General features: G+C 45.5%; 1 protein-coding gene across 1 annotated transcript in view; it reads left to right on the forward strand.

Moving 5' to 3' along the window:
- The first annotated feature begins 2,933 nt into the window (after positions 1-2,933).
- LOC134582714 (vomeronasal type-2 receptor 26-like) overlaps positions 2,934-12,464 on the forward strand; it is a 50,389-nt gene continuing 40,858 nt past the window's right edge. Inside the window, exon 1 of the mRNA XM_063439357.1 lies at positions 2,934-3,154. Within this exon, the coding sequence (XP_063295427.1) occupies positions 2,934-3,154 (221 nt within the window). The remainder of the gene's footprint in view (positions 3,155-12,464) is intronic.

Genomic DNA, 12,464 nt, shown 5'->3' on the forward strand with positions numbered 1-12,464 from the left:
TACTCACGCCACTGGCGGGATGCCAGCAATTGGCAGATAGACCCTCATATTTTCCCGCTACTGGCTGCACAGAGGGGACCTCTCTCCATAGACCTATTTGCGTCCCGCAACAATCGACAGACAGAGGTTTTATTCAGCTGGCTCCCAGACCCGGAGAGCCTCGCAAAGGATGCTTTTTTCCAACAATGGCCAAGGGACGGTGCCTACGCATTCCCTCCTTTCGCAATGATAACGAGGGTCCTTCACCGGATCCGTCTACAGGGAGTGAGAATAATTCTCATCATATTGCTGCTCTGGCAGAGCCAGCCATGGTACCCGGACCTTCTGGAACTTTCAATCAAAGATCCCCTCCTCCTACCAGATGCCTCAACCATCCTCAGGAACCCATTGGGCCTACCTCACCCACTAGTCCTGCAGGAACACTTGCCCCTTGTGGCCTGGACTCTTTCTGGGGCTCCTGGAGAACCGAGGAATTATCGCAGGAAACTAAGGACCTGCTATGGGATTCATGGGCACCAGGAACAAGGAGGTGCTACTTATCAGCATGGCATTCCTGGACAAGTTGGTGTGTGGGACGGGACCTCAATCCCTTTACTGCACCTACTCACTCCATCATGAATTTCCTGACCTCACTCTTCACTGCCGGAAAATTATACCGTTCCATCAACGTGGTACGGTCAGCCATCTCAGCGGCTCATACTCCGACTCAGGGGACTCCTGTTGGTAAGGACCCGCTCATCTGCAGACTTCTCCGCGGCATGCACCTACAGCGCCCCCCAGAATCCAAATACTCTAGACTTTGGGACGTTGGTGTGGTCCTTCAATTCTTACGAAACTGGCCTCCCAACTAGGAACTGTCACTCCGCCAGCTTACCGCAAAATTCACCTTCCTGCTCTGTCTGGTTTCCTTTCGACGGGTATCGGATGTACGCGCCGTTGACGCCAACGCGTTTACCTTCTGTCCGGCGGGTGTTACCTTTTGGATCTCACGTCGCACTAAGTCCAACTCTCACTCGGTTTTCTACCCTTTCTTCCCTTCTGACCCTCAACTCTGCGTGGTCTCAACCCTCCGTCATTACGTGGAAGCCACCACGACGTTGCGGCAGCCTTCCACTCATCAGCTTCTCATCTCTTACGTCCGCCCTTATGGTCCGGTTTCGGTTACTACACTGGCCAGATGGGTTAGATGGCTATTATCCCTTGCCGGTATTGACCAAGCTTTCGGAGCACACCCCGTACGTGGGGCAGGCGCGTCGTCCCTTTCGGACATTTTTCGAGCGGCGGACTGGACCAGAGAATCTACCTTTAGGTCATTCTACTTTCGTCCTCTTGATAACCCGGCGTTTTCTTTTCTTTCACAGCGTTGAAATTACAAAATACGAAGCCTCCTGTCATGTGATAAAATTGAAGATTATGCTAGCTTCAGTGTACAGATAATCTTAATTTTAATAATGACAGGAGGCGAGTATTTTCCCTCCCTGTTCTCTTTCGTTCTTCCCTCCCTTTTATCTTCACTTCTACTTATAACACTTTGCTCTCTCATATGGTGGTATAATACCTAACTCGGTAGCTCTTGTTTAAATGCCTTATTTTCATTCACTTATAGTTCTATATATATATACTGTTTGTGTGGGATACTTATTTAACACCATTAAGGGAGGACGTTTAGTTTATTATTATCATTTTACACTCATTATTTTAAACAATCATTTCTGGACTCTAACGCACCTTATACTCTCGTTTCAGCTTAACCAGAAGCCACACGGAATCATTAAAGTCTCCATACAAGATGTCGTCATCATCGCATCAGGAGATCTATCATCAGGTCTAGGGAGACCATCGTTTGAAAATGAGATGCCTTCATCTGCATTCTACCGGTTCCGGTTCAATTTATTCTGATTGAGTTTCCAGTTTCTTTGGACTTTTCAGTTGTTCTGTTAGTTTCTACATTTATTATCTTGTGATGTCGCAATTTTAAAGAGGAAATGATGTCATAGGTCACACCTCTTATACCCTATTCTACGTTGTGATTGGTTAAAAGTTATGTCACTCTTTTCTTTGCTGCTATGGAGATAGTAAAGAAAGATTATGCAAAATACTCGCCTCCTGTCATTATTAAAATTAAGATTATCTGTACACTAAAGCTAGCATAATCTTCAATTTTTTGTTGATGTGTTGTTATAATATTTTAGTTGTGATTTGTGTTTTTTTTGTGAGGTTATTATATATTATATTCCCTAAGTGCTGAGTAAATGGATACCTGTCCAATCATTGAGGCCATTTATACCAATTATTCAAATAGTGGAGATTATCTAGGGTGGGACAGGATAATATTTGAACATTCTGTCACTGATCATTTGAGTTTATGATTGAGAGAGGAGGGTAGATGTGCTTGTTATACTTGGGTGCTTTATTTCATTGTTTATACAATGTTTGATAGGTAACATAAGACTTGGGATGCTTTGCTGGAACTGCCCACAGAACTGTGTATATTAATATGACAGTGCACTGTGAATAAACTACAAGTTATACAACATACCATATGAGAAACAAAGACGTAAAAGAAGTTCAGAAATTATTTAATCAAATACCTACATAATATATTCACTATTTATTTGAAATTGCTTTAAGCTTATAGTTTTAGTTTATCATTATACTTTCTATGTATACACAATATAAAAAACACAAAATTGCACTACTCAACCTGGACCAGAGCATACCACCATGTAATCTATAATTATCAGTAATTGTAAGTAATGAAACACAGATCTGTCTGTATCTAAAATAAGAACAGAACGGTATAAAAATGCAAGGTGTCTGAGCCTCGTGCATAGACTCATTCAGTTTGTATGTGTGTGTGTTGTGTATCTCTCCACATTATCATTTCTCCATGAAGTTATGCAGTTCAGATATAGCTCAATGAGCTTCTTGAGATGGAGAAGATACTCTGTGCGATGTTGGTCCTACTAATGCTTCCTCAGAGAGTTGACACTCTAACCCAGACCAACTGCTCGCTAGAATTCCGAAACATGGACCATTATTACCAGGAAGGAGACTTGATCATCGGAGCGATTCTCTCAATAAGGACATCAATGATTTATATGAAAGAAGATTTTAAAATTAAACCTTACAGAATGAACACAACGTGTCGCATGTGAGTCCTCACTCCCCTTACATTAAATGCTTGATGAGAATTTAAACCTTTAATTGTACAGACAGGGATGTGAAAACACACACATATAGAATTTCAGTAACAGTGCATACGGACATAATGTAACCCCATTTAACAAAACAGAACATTCACAATAAGGTATCACAAAGTGGACAGAGGAAATCCTTGCTGTATGATTCATCATTCACCATAGAAATGAATGAAAGAGAACGATTACAAACTGTATCATATATGGAAATATATATATATATATATATATATATATATATATATATATATATATATTGTGGCAGAATGGCCGGGCTCTTGACAAACTGCAGGTACAAGCGTCAGGATAAAATAGCACTGCAGATTATTGCACTTTCCACAGGTTATACAATGCGGTGCTTCACAGAAATAAATCAAACAAAAAGAAAATAAATTATACCCCAACTTTGAGACTTACTAAATAATAGTATTCCTAACTATCCGACTACCCAGTTAATCCAGTTCCCAGTTTTAAACAATTTAAATAGAGCTCTTTAAACATATCGGCTTTTACACAGTATCTTTTACCGTCTCAGAGTCTCAGGATTAACTGCCGCCTCTCTCCCAGCTGTTAAGATTCGATGATGCCTTGAGAAGCTTACATGTTCAAACACTGGTGCAGGTTAATTACTTTCAACTGAAAGGGCTGACTTCCACCAATTAACCCCATCGTGCTGGGGATAGAGAGCGCTCCAATCTGTTACTCACATAGAAAGCCTCTCTGACCCTGACACAATATATATATATATATTCCAAGAAGAGTGCACTCGAAGGGCTTTATTCAGCATTCAATAATTTAATTCTGTGTCAGTGTCGACGTTTCAGTCCACCCAGACTTTTATCAAGACAAATTGCAAGAGTGACACAAACGTTTGAATATCATGCAACGACTTCCTAATTGAAGAGTGAGACAAGTGAAAAGAGAATCTGTGATGTCACTGATGACGTGTGCATATTCAAAAAATGTCATGAGAACCGATTAACCTCTTCTATCAAGCTGGACTAATGTAAGATTTATACCTGGTTTCTACCACATCTTGGCACTTGGTAGGTCTATCCTTTATGAGCATAGAAATCTAACAGGTTTGCTACCATATCACTATAAAGTCTATACCACTGGTGTCAGACTCTTTTTCGTACTCCTTGGATGTTTACACTCTATCTTCCATCCTCAATATCAGTATTAAGCACGTTAGCAGCTTGATAGAAGGGCTTAATCTGTTCTCATGATGTTTTTTTTAATATGCACATGTCATCAGTGACATCAAAATAACAAGAACATTTTCTGACATAGTTACTGGATCAAGAGCAAAATCCCTGGAAATACGAATACTTACCATGATATAAATACGAATACTTACCATGATATAAATACGAATACTTACCATGATATAAATACGAATACTTACCATGATATAAATACGAATACTTACCATGATATAAATACGAATACTTACCATGATATAAATACGAATACTTACCATGATATAAATACGAATACTTACCATGATATAAATACGAATACTTACCATGATATAAATACGAATACTTACCATGATATAAATACGAATACTTACCATGATATAAATACGAATACTTACCATGATATAAATACGAATACTTACCATGATATAAATACGAATACTTACCATGATATAAATACGAATACTTACCATGATATAAATACGAATTATTTATATCATGGTAAGTATAACACCGAATTGTTCTCTTTCTACACAACCACTTAATAGTCATTATGAGTATTTAAGGTAGTACAGGAAGGGAACAATATGAATTATACGTAATCTCGTATGAACTAGTTTACACTAGTGAGGAATATATACAGTGTACATGAATTTAAATAGATGGGAAGAGTATTTACTGTGTATATGTGTTTATAGAAATGGTGAGTAATATATATATATATATATATAGTGTATATGCTGATCAGCCACAATCTTAAAACAACTAACAGGTAAAGTTAATCATTTTTATTATATTGTTACAATGGCACCTCTCAAGGGGTGGGATATATTAGCAAGGAAGTAAACAGTTTGTTCTTTTATTTTATGTGTTGGAAGCAGGAAAATGAACAACCAAAAAGATCTGAGTGATTTTGACAAGGGCTAAATAACGATGGCTAGATGAGTGGGTCAAAGCATTTCCAAAACAGCAAGTCTAGAAGGGTGTTCCCGATATGCAATGGTTAGTACCTTGCAAAAGTAGTGCAAGGAAGCCTGCCTGCTCCCATTACACAGAAGAGCTACTGTAGTTCAAATTGCTGAACAACATAATGCTGGTCATGGTAGAAAGCTGTCAGAACACACAGTTCATCACAGTTTGCTGCATATTGGGCTACGTAGCCGCATATTGGTCAGAGTGCACATGATGACCCCTGTCCACCATCAAAATGGCTCCATTGGGAACATGAGCATCAGAATTGTATTCTGGAGCAATGGAAGAAGGTTGCCTGGTCTGATGCATCATGTTTTCTTTTAGATCAGGTGGATGGACGAGTGTGTGAGAATGTCATTTACCTATGGTGCAGCAGTATTCACTATGGGAAGAAGGCAGGCCAGAGGAGGTAGTGTTATGCTCTTGTCAATGTTCTTCTGGGAAACCTTTGGTCCGGGCATTCATGTGGTTTTACTTTGACACATACCACCTACCAAGAGATTGTTGCATGCCATTTACACCCCTTCATGGCACTGTTTTTCTCTGATGGCAGTGTCCTCTTTAAGCAGGATAATGCACCCTGCCACACTGCAAAAATTGTTCACTAATAGTTTGAGATACATAAAAAAAGTTCAAGGTGGTGCCTTGGCCTCCAAATTCCCCAGATCTCAAACCGACTGAGCATCTGTGGGATGTGCTGTAACCTAATATCTGATTTGTGGAGGCCCCACCTCACAAATTTCAGGATTTAAAGGATCTGCTGCTAATGTCTTATTCAGAGGTTTTGTGAGGTCCATGCCTTGCTGCATTAGAACTGTTTTGACAACACAAGGGGGACCTACATGGAAGAAGGCAGGTAGCTTTATTGTTGAGGTTGTCCAGTGCATGTGTTTATACAGGATAGACATTTCCCACATGAAGAGACTTTTTCATCCTCAGTAAAAGCATAATAATTGACCAAGAGGGAATAATTGTGACCTAATTGTAGCGGCACCCCGGTGTAGTAGGGGTTTACGCCGCTGAGAAGGTGTCCTTTCCCCCCAAGCACGAAGTTAGCTACAGCATAACAGGTTCCCCATAATTACGATATCCAAGTAATAGTCATCCCCTCCAAGCACGAGACGAGACTCTGTGTTGAGGGTCAAAGTAGGAATAATGTTTATTCGGTAACTCGGGCTTTTATGCCGTACAACAACTCCTCCCCGTATCCGGAGGAGATAATACATTTACAGTGGGAGTCACTCCCACTGTACCGAGCAGAATATTATACCATTATTACAAGTTTATATAACACACACAATATGCAACGAAAATACATTGTGCTACGTGTATTAGGGAACGGAGATCTAGGGGAACAATATACGTGAAAATCCCCTAGATCGGTTGGGCCGTTCGCCAGATACACGTTTGCACCAATTACTCAAAAACTATACAAGATAAACGAAAACTCTCTGTTGGACCGGGTGTCTTTAGTTCGGTACTTTGGATCCGTCGACTAGCATGGGCGTACGTCGTTGGTAAGGTCGGAATTCGTCGTGTGGAAAGTTCGGTCATTAGTCCACGCGGTCAAAATGGCCGCGACCCATTGTTCTCTCCACGTGGCGATGTATACCGTACGGATCCACAAGTACCCGAAATCCACAATAATCCATATGCAACGGCAATTCTCCGAGATGGTATCTGTTACACCAGAAAGGGGTCTGTCACACGGCTCCCTCCTAGTGGTACACTCCGGCAGACCTGGATTGATCCTTTCGGATTAACTTAGGGATGACCGGAATTCATTTGTCCGGAGAATTGTCCAGTTGTCGAGACAACCCATCGGCGTTGCCATTTAGCTTACCGGGTCGATAGCTGATGGTGAAATTGTACGTTTGCAGGGCCAAGCTCCATCTTAGCAATCTGCCATTGTCTCCTGCGACCCGGTTAAGCCATACCAATGGATTGTGATCTGTTACCAAAGAGAATTCCTGTCCATACAAATAAGGTGTTAGTTTTTTCAATGCCCATACCAGGGCCAGGCACTCTTTCTCTACGGCCGCATAACTCACTTCCCTCGGTAACAGCTTTCGGCTGAGGTATGCGACCGGATGCTCTTTTCCATCTTCCCCGATTTGGCTCAGCACAGCCCCCAGTCCATACATGGAAGCGTCTGTATGTACAAGGAAACGTTTGTTAGGTACTGGGGCAGCCAAGACAGGAGCATTAACAAGAGCATGTTTGAGAGATTGAAATGCGGCTTCGCAAGCGGGAGACCACAGGACCTGTCTGGGTAAATTCTTTTTGGTCAAGTCAGTCAAAGGTTTGGCTACCGTGCTATAATCAGGGACAAAGCGTCTATAGTACCCGGCGGTCCCTAAGAAGGCCAATACCTGGGTCTTGGTATTCGGTGTGGGCCAGTTTGCTACTGCCTCAACCTTGGCAGGCTCCGGTCTCTGGTTTCCACACCCCACCCGATGTCCCAGGTATTGGACCTCGGCCATTCCTAGATGGCATTTCTCGGGTTTTAGTGTCAGGCCCGCGGCCCGAATCTTATCTAGGACTACCCCTACGTGGACTAAATGTTCTTCCCAAGACTCACTGTAGATCGCAATGTCATCCAGGTATGCACACGCAAACTCCTGGAAGCCATCGAGGAGCCGATCCACCATTCGCTGGAACGTAGCCGGGGCATTTTTCATCCCGAATGGCATGACCTTAAATTGGTATAAGCCAAACGGGGTGACAAAGGCCGACTTGGGGACGGCATCCTCGGCCAGGGGGATCTGCCAATAACCCTTGCAGAGGTCTATGGTAGAGAGGTAGTTACCCCTGGCTATGCGATCTAATAATTCGTCTACCCGAGGCATGGGGTAAGCGTCAGTGGTAGTCTTTTCATTTAGCCGCCTGTAGTCGACGCAGAACCGAGTGGTTCCGTCTTTCTTGGGGACTAAGACTACGGGAGAGGCCCAGGGACTGTCGGATGGCTCAATGACCCCCAGCTGTGTCATTTCCCGTATTTCCTTCAGCATTCCGTCCCGGACGGCTTCCGGAATACGGTACGGGGGTTGTCGGAGGGGGGCCTGCCCTGGGGTCTCTACTTTGTGTATGGCCAGGGTTGTGTATCCTGGCTCCTGGGAGAAGGTACTCTGCTTCTCCCATAGGAGCTGTCTAGCCTGCTCTAGCTCCGTAGGGTTTAGTCGTTCTCCCAGCTTCACTAGGCTAACTGGGTCGGGGTGAGTCTCCTTTTCCAGCAGGTCAGGTAGGGGTAAATTTTCGGGGTCATCAGTAGCTGGGGCACAAACAGCGTTAACATCTTCCTGTCGCTCTTGGTACTCTTTCAACATGTTCACATGAAAGGAGCGTTGGATCCTTTCATCTGCACAGCTGGCAATAAGGTAGGTGGTATCACAGAGTTGGGCTAAAACCTTGTAAGGACCCTGCCACGCAGCCTGCAGTTTGTTGTCCTTCACCGGTTTTAGCACCAACACCTTCTGCCCTATATGGAACAGTCGTTGCCGGGCACCCCTATCGTACCATCGTTTCTGTCGCCCCTGGGCCGCCTGGAGATTCTCCCTTACCAATAGGGAGAGTTGCTCCATGCGGTCCCGGAGCTCCAGGACATATGGTACAATAGGTGTCCCTGCCTGTTCGGTTTCCCCTTCCCAGTGGTCCCGAATGAGATCGAGGGGTCCTCGCACCCTCCTCCCATACAATAACTCAAAGGGAGAAAAACCCGTAGATTCTTGGGGGACCTCCCTATAGGCAAATAACAGGTGGGGTAAGAATCTCTCCCAGTCTCTGCAACCGTCCGTAAAGGTCCTCAACATTTGTTTGAGAGTCCCATTAAAGCGCTCACAGAGACCGTTAGTTTGGGGATGGTACGGGGAACTGAGCAGGGGTTTAATGTGGCACACTTTCCATAACTGCTGTGTGAGTACGGCAGTGAACTGGGTTCCCTGGTCGGATAGGATTTCTTTAGGGAACCCCACCCGAGTGAATATCTTAACCAAGGCATCGGCTACCGTCTCCGCTTCAATATTCGGCAGGGGTACCGCCTCGGGGTACCGGGTCCCATAGTCCACCACGGTAAGAATGTACTTCTTACCGGACGGGCTATGTCGCGCTAGGGGGCCTACAATGTCGACGGCGACCCTATAGAAGGGTTCCCCAATGATCGGCATCGACATTAATTTGGCCTTCGGGCGATCTCCCCTCTTACCCACCCGTTGGCAAGTGTCACAGGTTCTGCAATATTGTCGCACGTCCCGGTTAAACCCTGGCCAGAAGAAATTCTGGGTAATCCTATGGGCCGTGCGACGTACTCCTGAATGGCCAGCTAAGGGTATATCGTGAGCGATCCTCATGATCTCTCGCCTGTATTTTTTCGGTAGCACTAGTTGCTTCTGTGGGACGGGGTTTTTACCTGCTGCGGGCTCCTGGGGGATCCTATACAGTCTATCCCCCACCCACTCGTAGCTTTCCCCATCTGTCCCCGGTTCCCCTTTCTCTGCCTTATCCCTATATTTCCGGAGAGTGACGTCTTCCCGCGTCTCCCTCCCAAAAGTCTCAGGGGTATCCCAGTCTAAGGGGGTCTGTCCTAAGGTCACAGTCGGAGGGTCAGATCTTACCTGGGCCGATTCCAATAGCACGAGCCTGAGCCCGGGTGGTGACAGGGCAGGCTCCAGCAGGGCCTTGAGGAGCAAAAGCGGACAACAGCGGGGCTAAGTCATTTCCCAAAAGTACTTCCGCGGGTAGCCCTTTCATCAGGCCCACATTCACTTGGCCAGCTCCCACCCCCCAATCCAAATGCACTCGGGCCGTGGGGAGGCGATGGACTGCACCCCCGGCCACTCTAACGGCCACCGTTTGGCCAGTATGTTCTTTTTCTGGGACCAGGTCGTGTTGAATCAAGGTTAAGGTGGCCCCAGTGTCTCGTAACCCACTGACAACTTGTCCATTCACTCGGACTGTTTGTCGGTGATGTTGCCGGTTGTCTACAGCAGCCGCATATAGGGGATTGGCCTCGTGTAAAATCTCCCATTGCTCTTCCCCCAGGGGTTGGGCTTCAATGCAATGGGCCCCTGAGGTAAAAGGTCGGGGGTTCCCTTCAGCAGGCTTCCTCCAGGACGTTTGTCGAGCGGGATCAAGTGGGCATTTGTCCCTCAGGTGACCCACTTGCTGACACCTATGGCACCGCCGGCGGTCCGGGACACTTGACTGGGTGAAGCGGGAGGGAGTGTTGTAGCTAGGTTGGATAGTGGGGGTGGTTGGAGTAGGGCCGACAGGGCGGCTTTCTACTCGGGCAGCTGTCTTTTGGACCGAGAGATCGGGTTTGCGGGCGTCTGCATACTCGTCGGCCAACCGGGCGGCTTCGGGTAGGGTAAGTGGTCTCCTATCCCGAATCCACTCTCTGAGCTCCTTGTCCACCTTTTCAAAAAAATGTTCCAACAAAAACAACTGTAAAACCTCCTCCGCGGTGGTAGCTTGGCACCCATCCATCCAGTGGCCAGCCGTGCGTTGTAATCGGCAGGCCCATTCGGTGTAGGAGTCACCGGTTTGCTTTCGGGATTCCCGGAAGCGTCTCCGATATGCTTCGGGGGTTACCGCATATCGGGACAATAGAGCTTCTTTTACCAATCGGTAGCTTCCCACCTCATGGTCCGGGATCGCCCGGAAAGCATCGCTGGCTCGTCCGGATAATTTGCCAGACAAAATTTTGACCCACTCCTCGGAGGGTACTTTATGCAGGGCACATTGACGTTCAAAGTCCGCTAGGTATTGGTCAATCTCCCCCTCTGCTTCCACAAAATTTTTAAAAGCGGCAAAGTGTACTTTCCTCTTTTCCTCGGGAGTTTGGAAAGTCCCCGCAATTGGACTGGTGCCTGTGGAAGTCTGGTGCCGGTTGGCATCGACTGCCGCAATGACTTGGGTTACAATCCTAGGTGAGGGGTTTGGTCCGTAGTTAGCCAGCCTTACCCTCACCTCGTGGTCAAATTGTTCATCTGCTGGCGTTCGGACCAAAGCGATCTCCGGTTCTGGGTTTGGTTCGACATCCAGTCCGTCATTCTGTTCAGCTAAGTCCAATGCGACCAACTCTGCCAAAATGTCTCTTTTCTTTTTGTTGCTAGCCGAACGACCACGGCTCTCCAACAAGTCTTTTAGGGTAGATCGTTTCAACCTTCCGTAGTAGGCCTCCATCCTGATTGCTCTCGGTAGCTGTCCTTCTGGGGTGAAAGAACGATCCCACCGCTGCCACCAATTGTAGCGGCACCCCGGTGTAGTAGGGGTTTACGCCGCTGAGAAGGTGTCCTTTCCCCCCAAGCACGAAGTTAGCTACAGCATAACAGGTTCCCCATAATTACGATATCCAAGTAATAGTCATCCCCTCCAAGCACGAGACGAGACTCTGTGTTGAGGGTCAAAGTAGGAATAATGTTTATTCGGTAACTCGGGCTTTTATGCCGTACAACAACTCCTCCCCGTATCCGGATGAGATAATACATTTACAGTGGGAGTCACTCCCACTGTACCGAGCAGAATATTATACCATTATTACAAGTTTATATAACACACACAATATGCAACGAAAATACATTGTGCTACGTGTATTAGGGAACGGAGATCTAGGGGAACAATATACGTGAAAATCCCCTAGATCGGTTGGGCCGTTCGCCAGATACACGTTTGCACCAATTACTCAAAAACTATACAAGATAAACGAAAACTCTCTGTTGGACCGGGTGTCTTTAGTTCGGTACTTTGGATCCGTCGACTAGCATGGGCGTACGTCGTTGGTAAGGTCGGAATTCGTCGTGTGGAAAGTTCGGTCATTAGTCCACGCGGTCAAAATGGCCGCGACCCATTGTTCTCTCCACGTGGCGATGTATACCGTACGGATCCACAAGTACCCGAAATCCACAATAATCCATATGCAACGGCAATTCTCCGAGATGGTATCTGTTACACCAGAAAGGGGTCTGTCACACTAATAATAGGAATAATTATAAAAAAAATTATGAATATAAAAGAAAATACTGAATATTCTTTGAGTAATTCATCATAGACAAAAGGTGTGCCAATCATTAGTTATTAATGAATAATATAATAG

Source organism: Pelobates fuscus, chromosome 13 (genome assembly GCF_036172605.1).
Source record: "Pelobates fuscus isolate aPelFus1 chromosome 13, aPelFus1.pri, whole genome shotgun sequence".
NCBI lineage: Eukaryota > Metazoa > Chordata > Amphibia > Anura > Pelobatidae > Pelobates > Pelobates fuscus.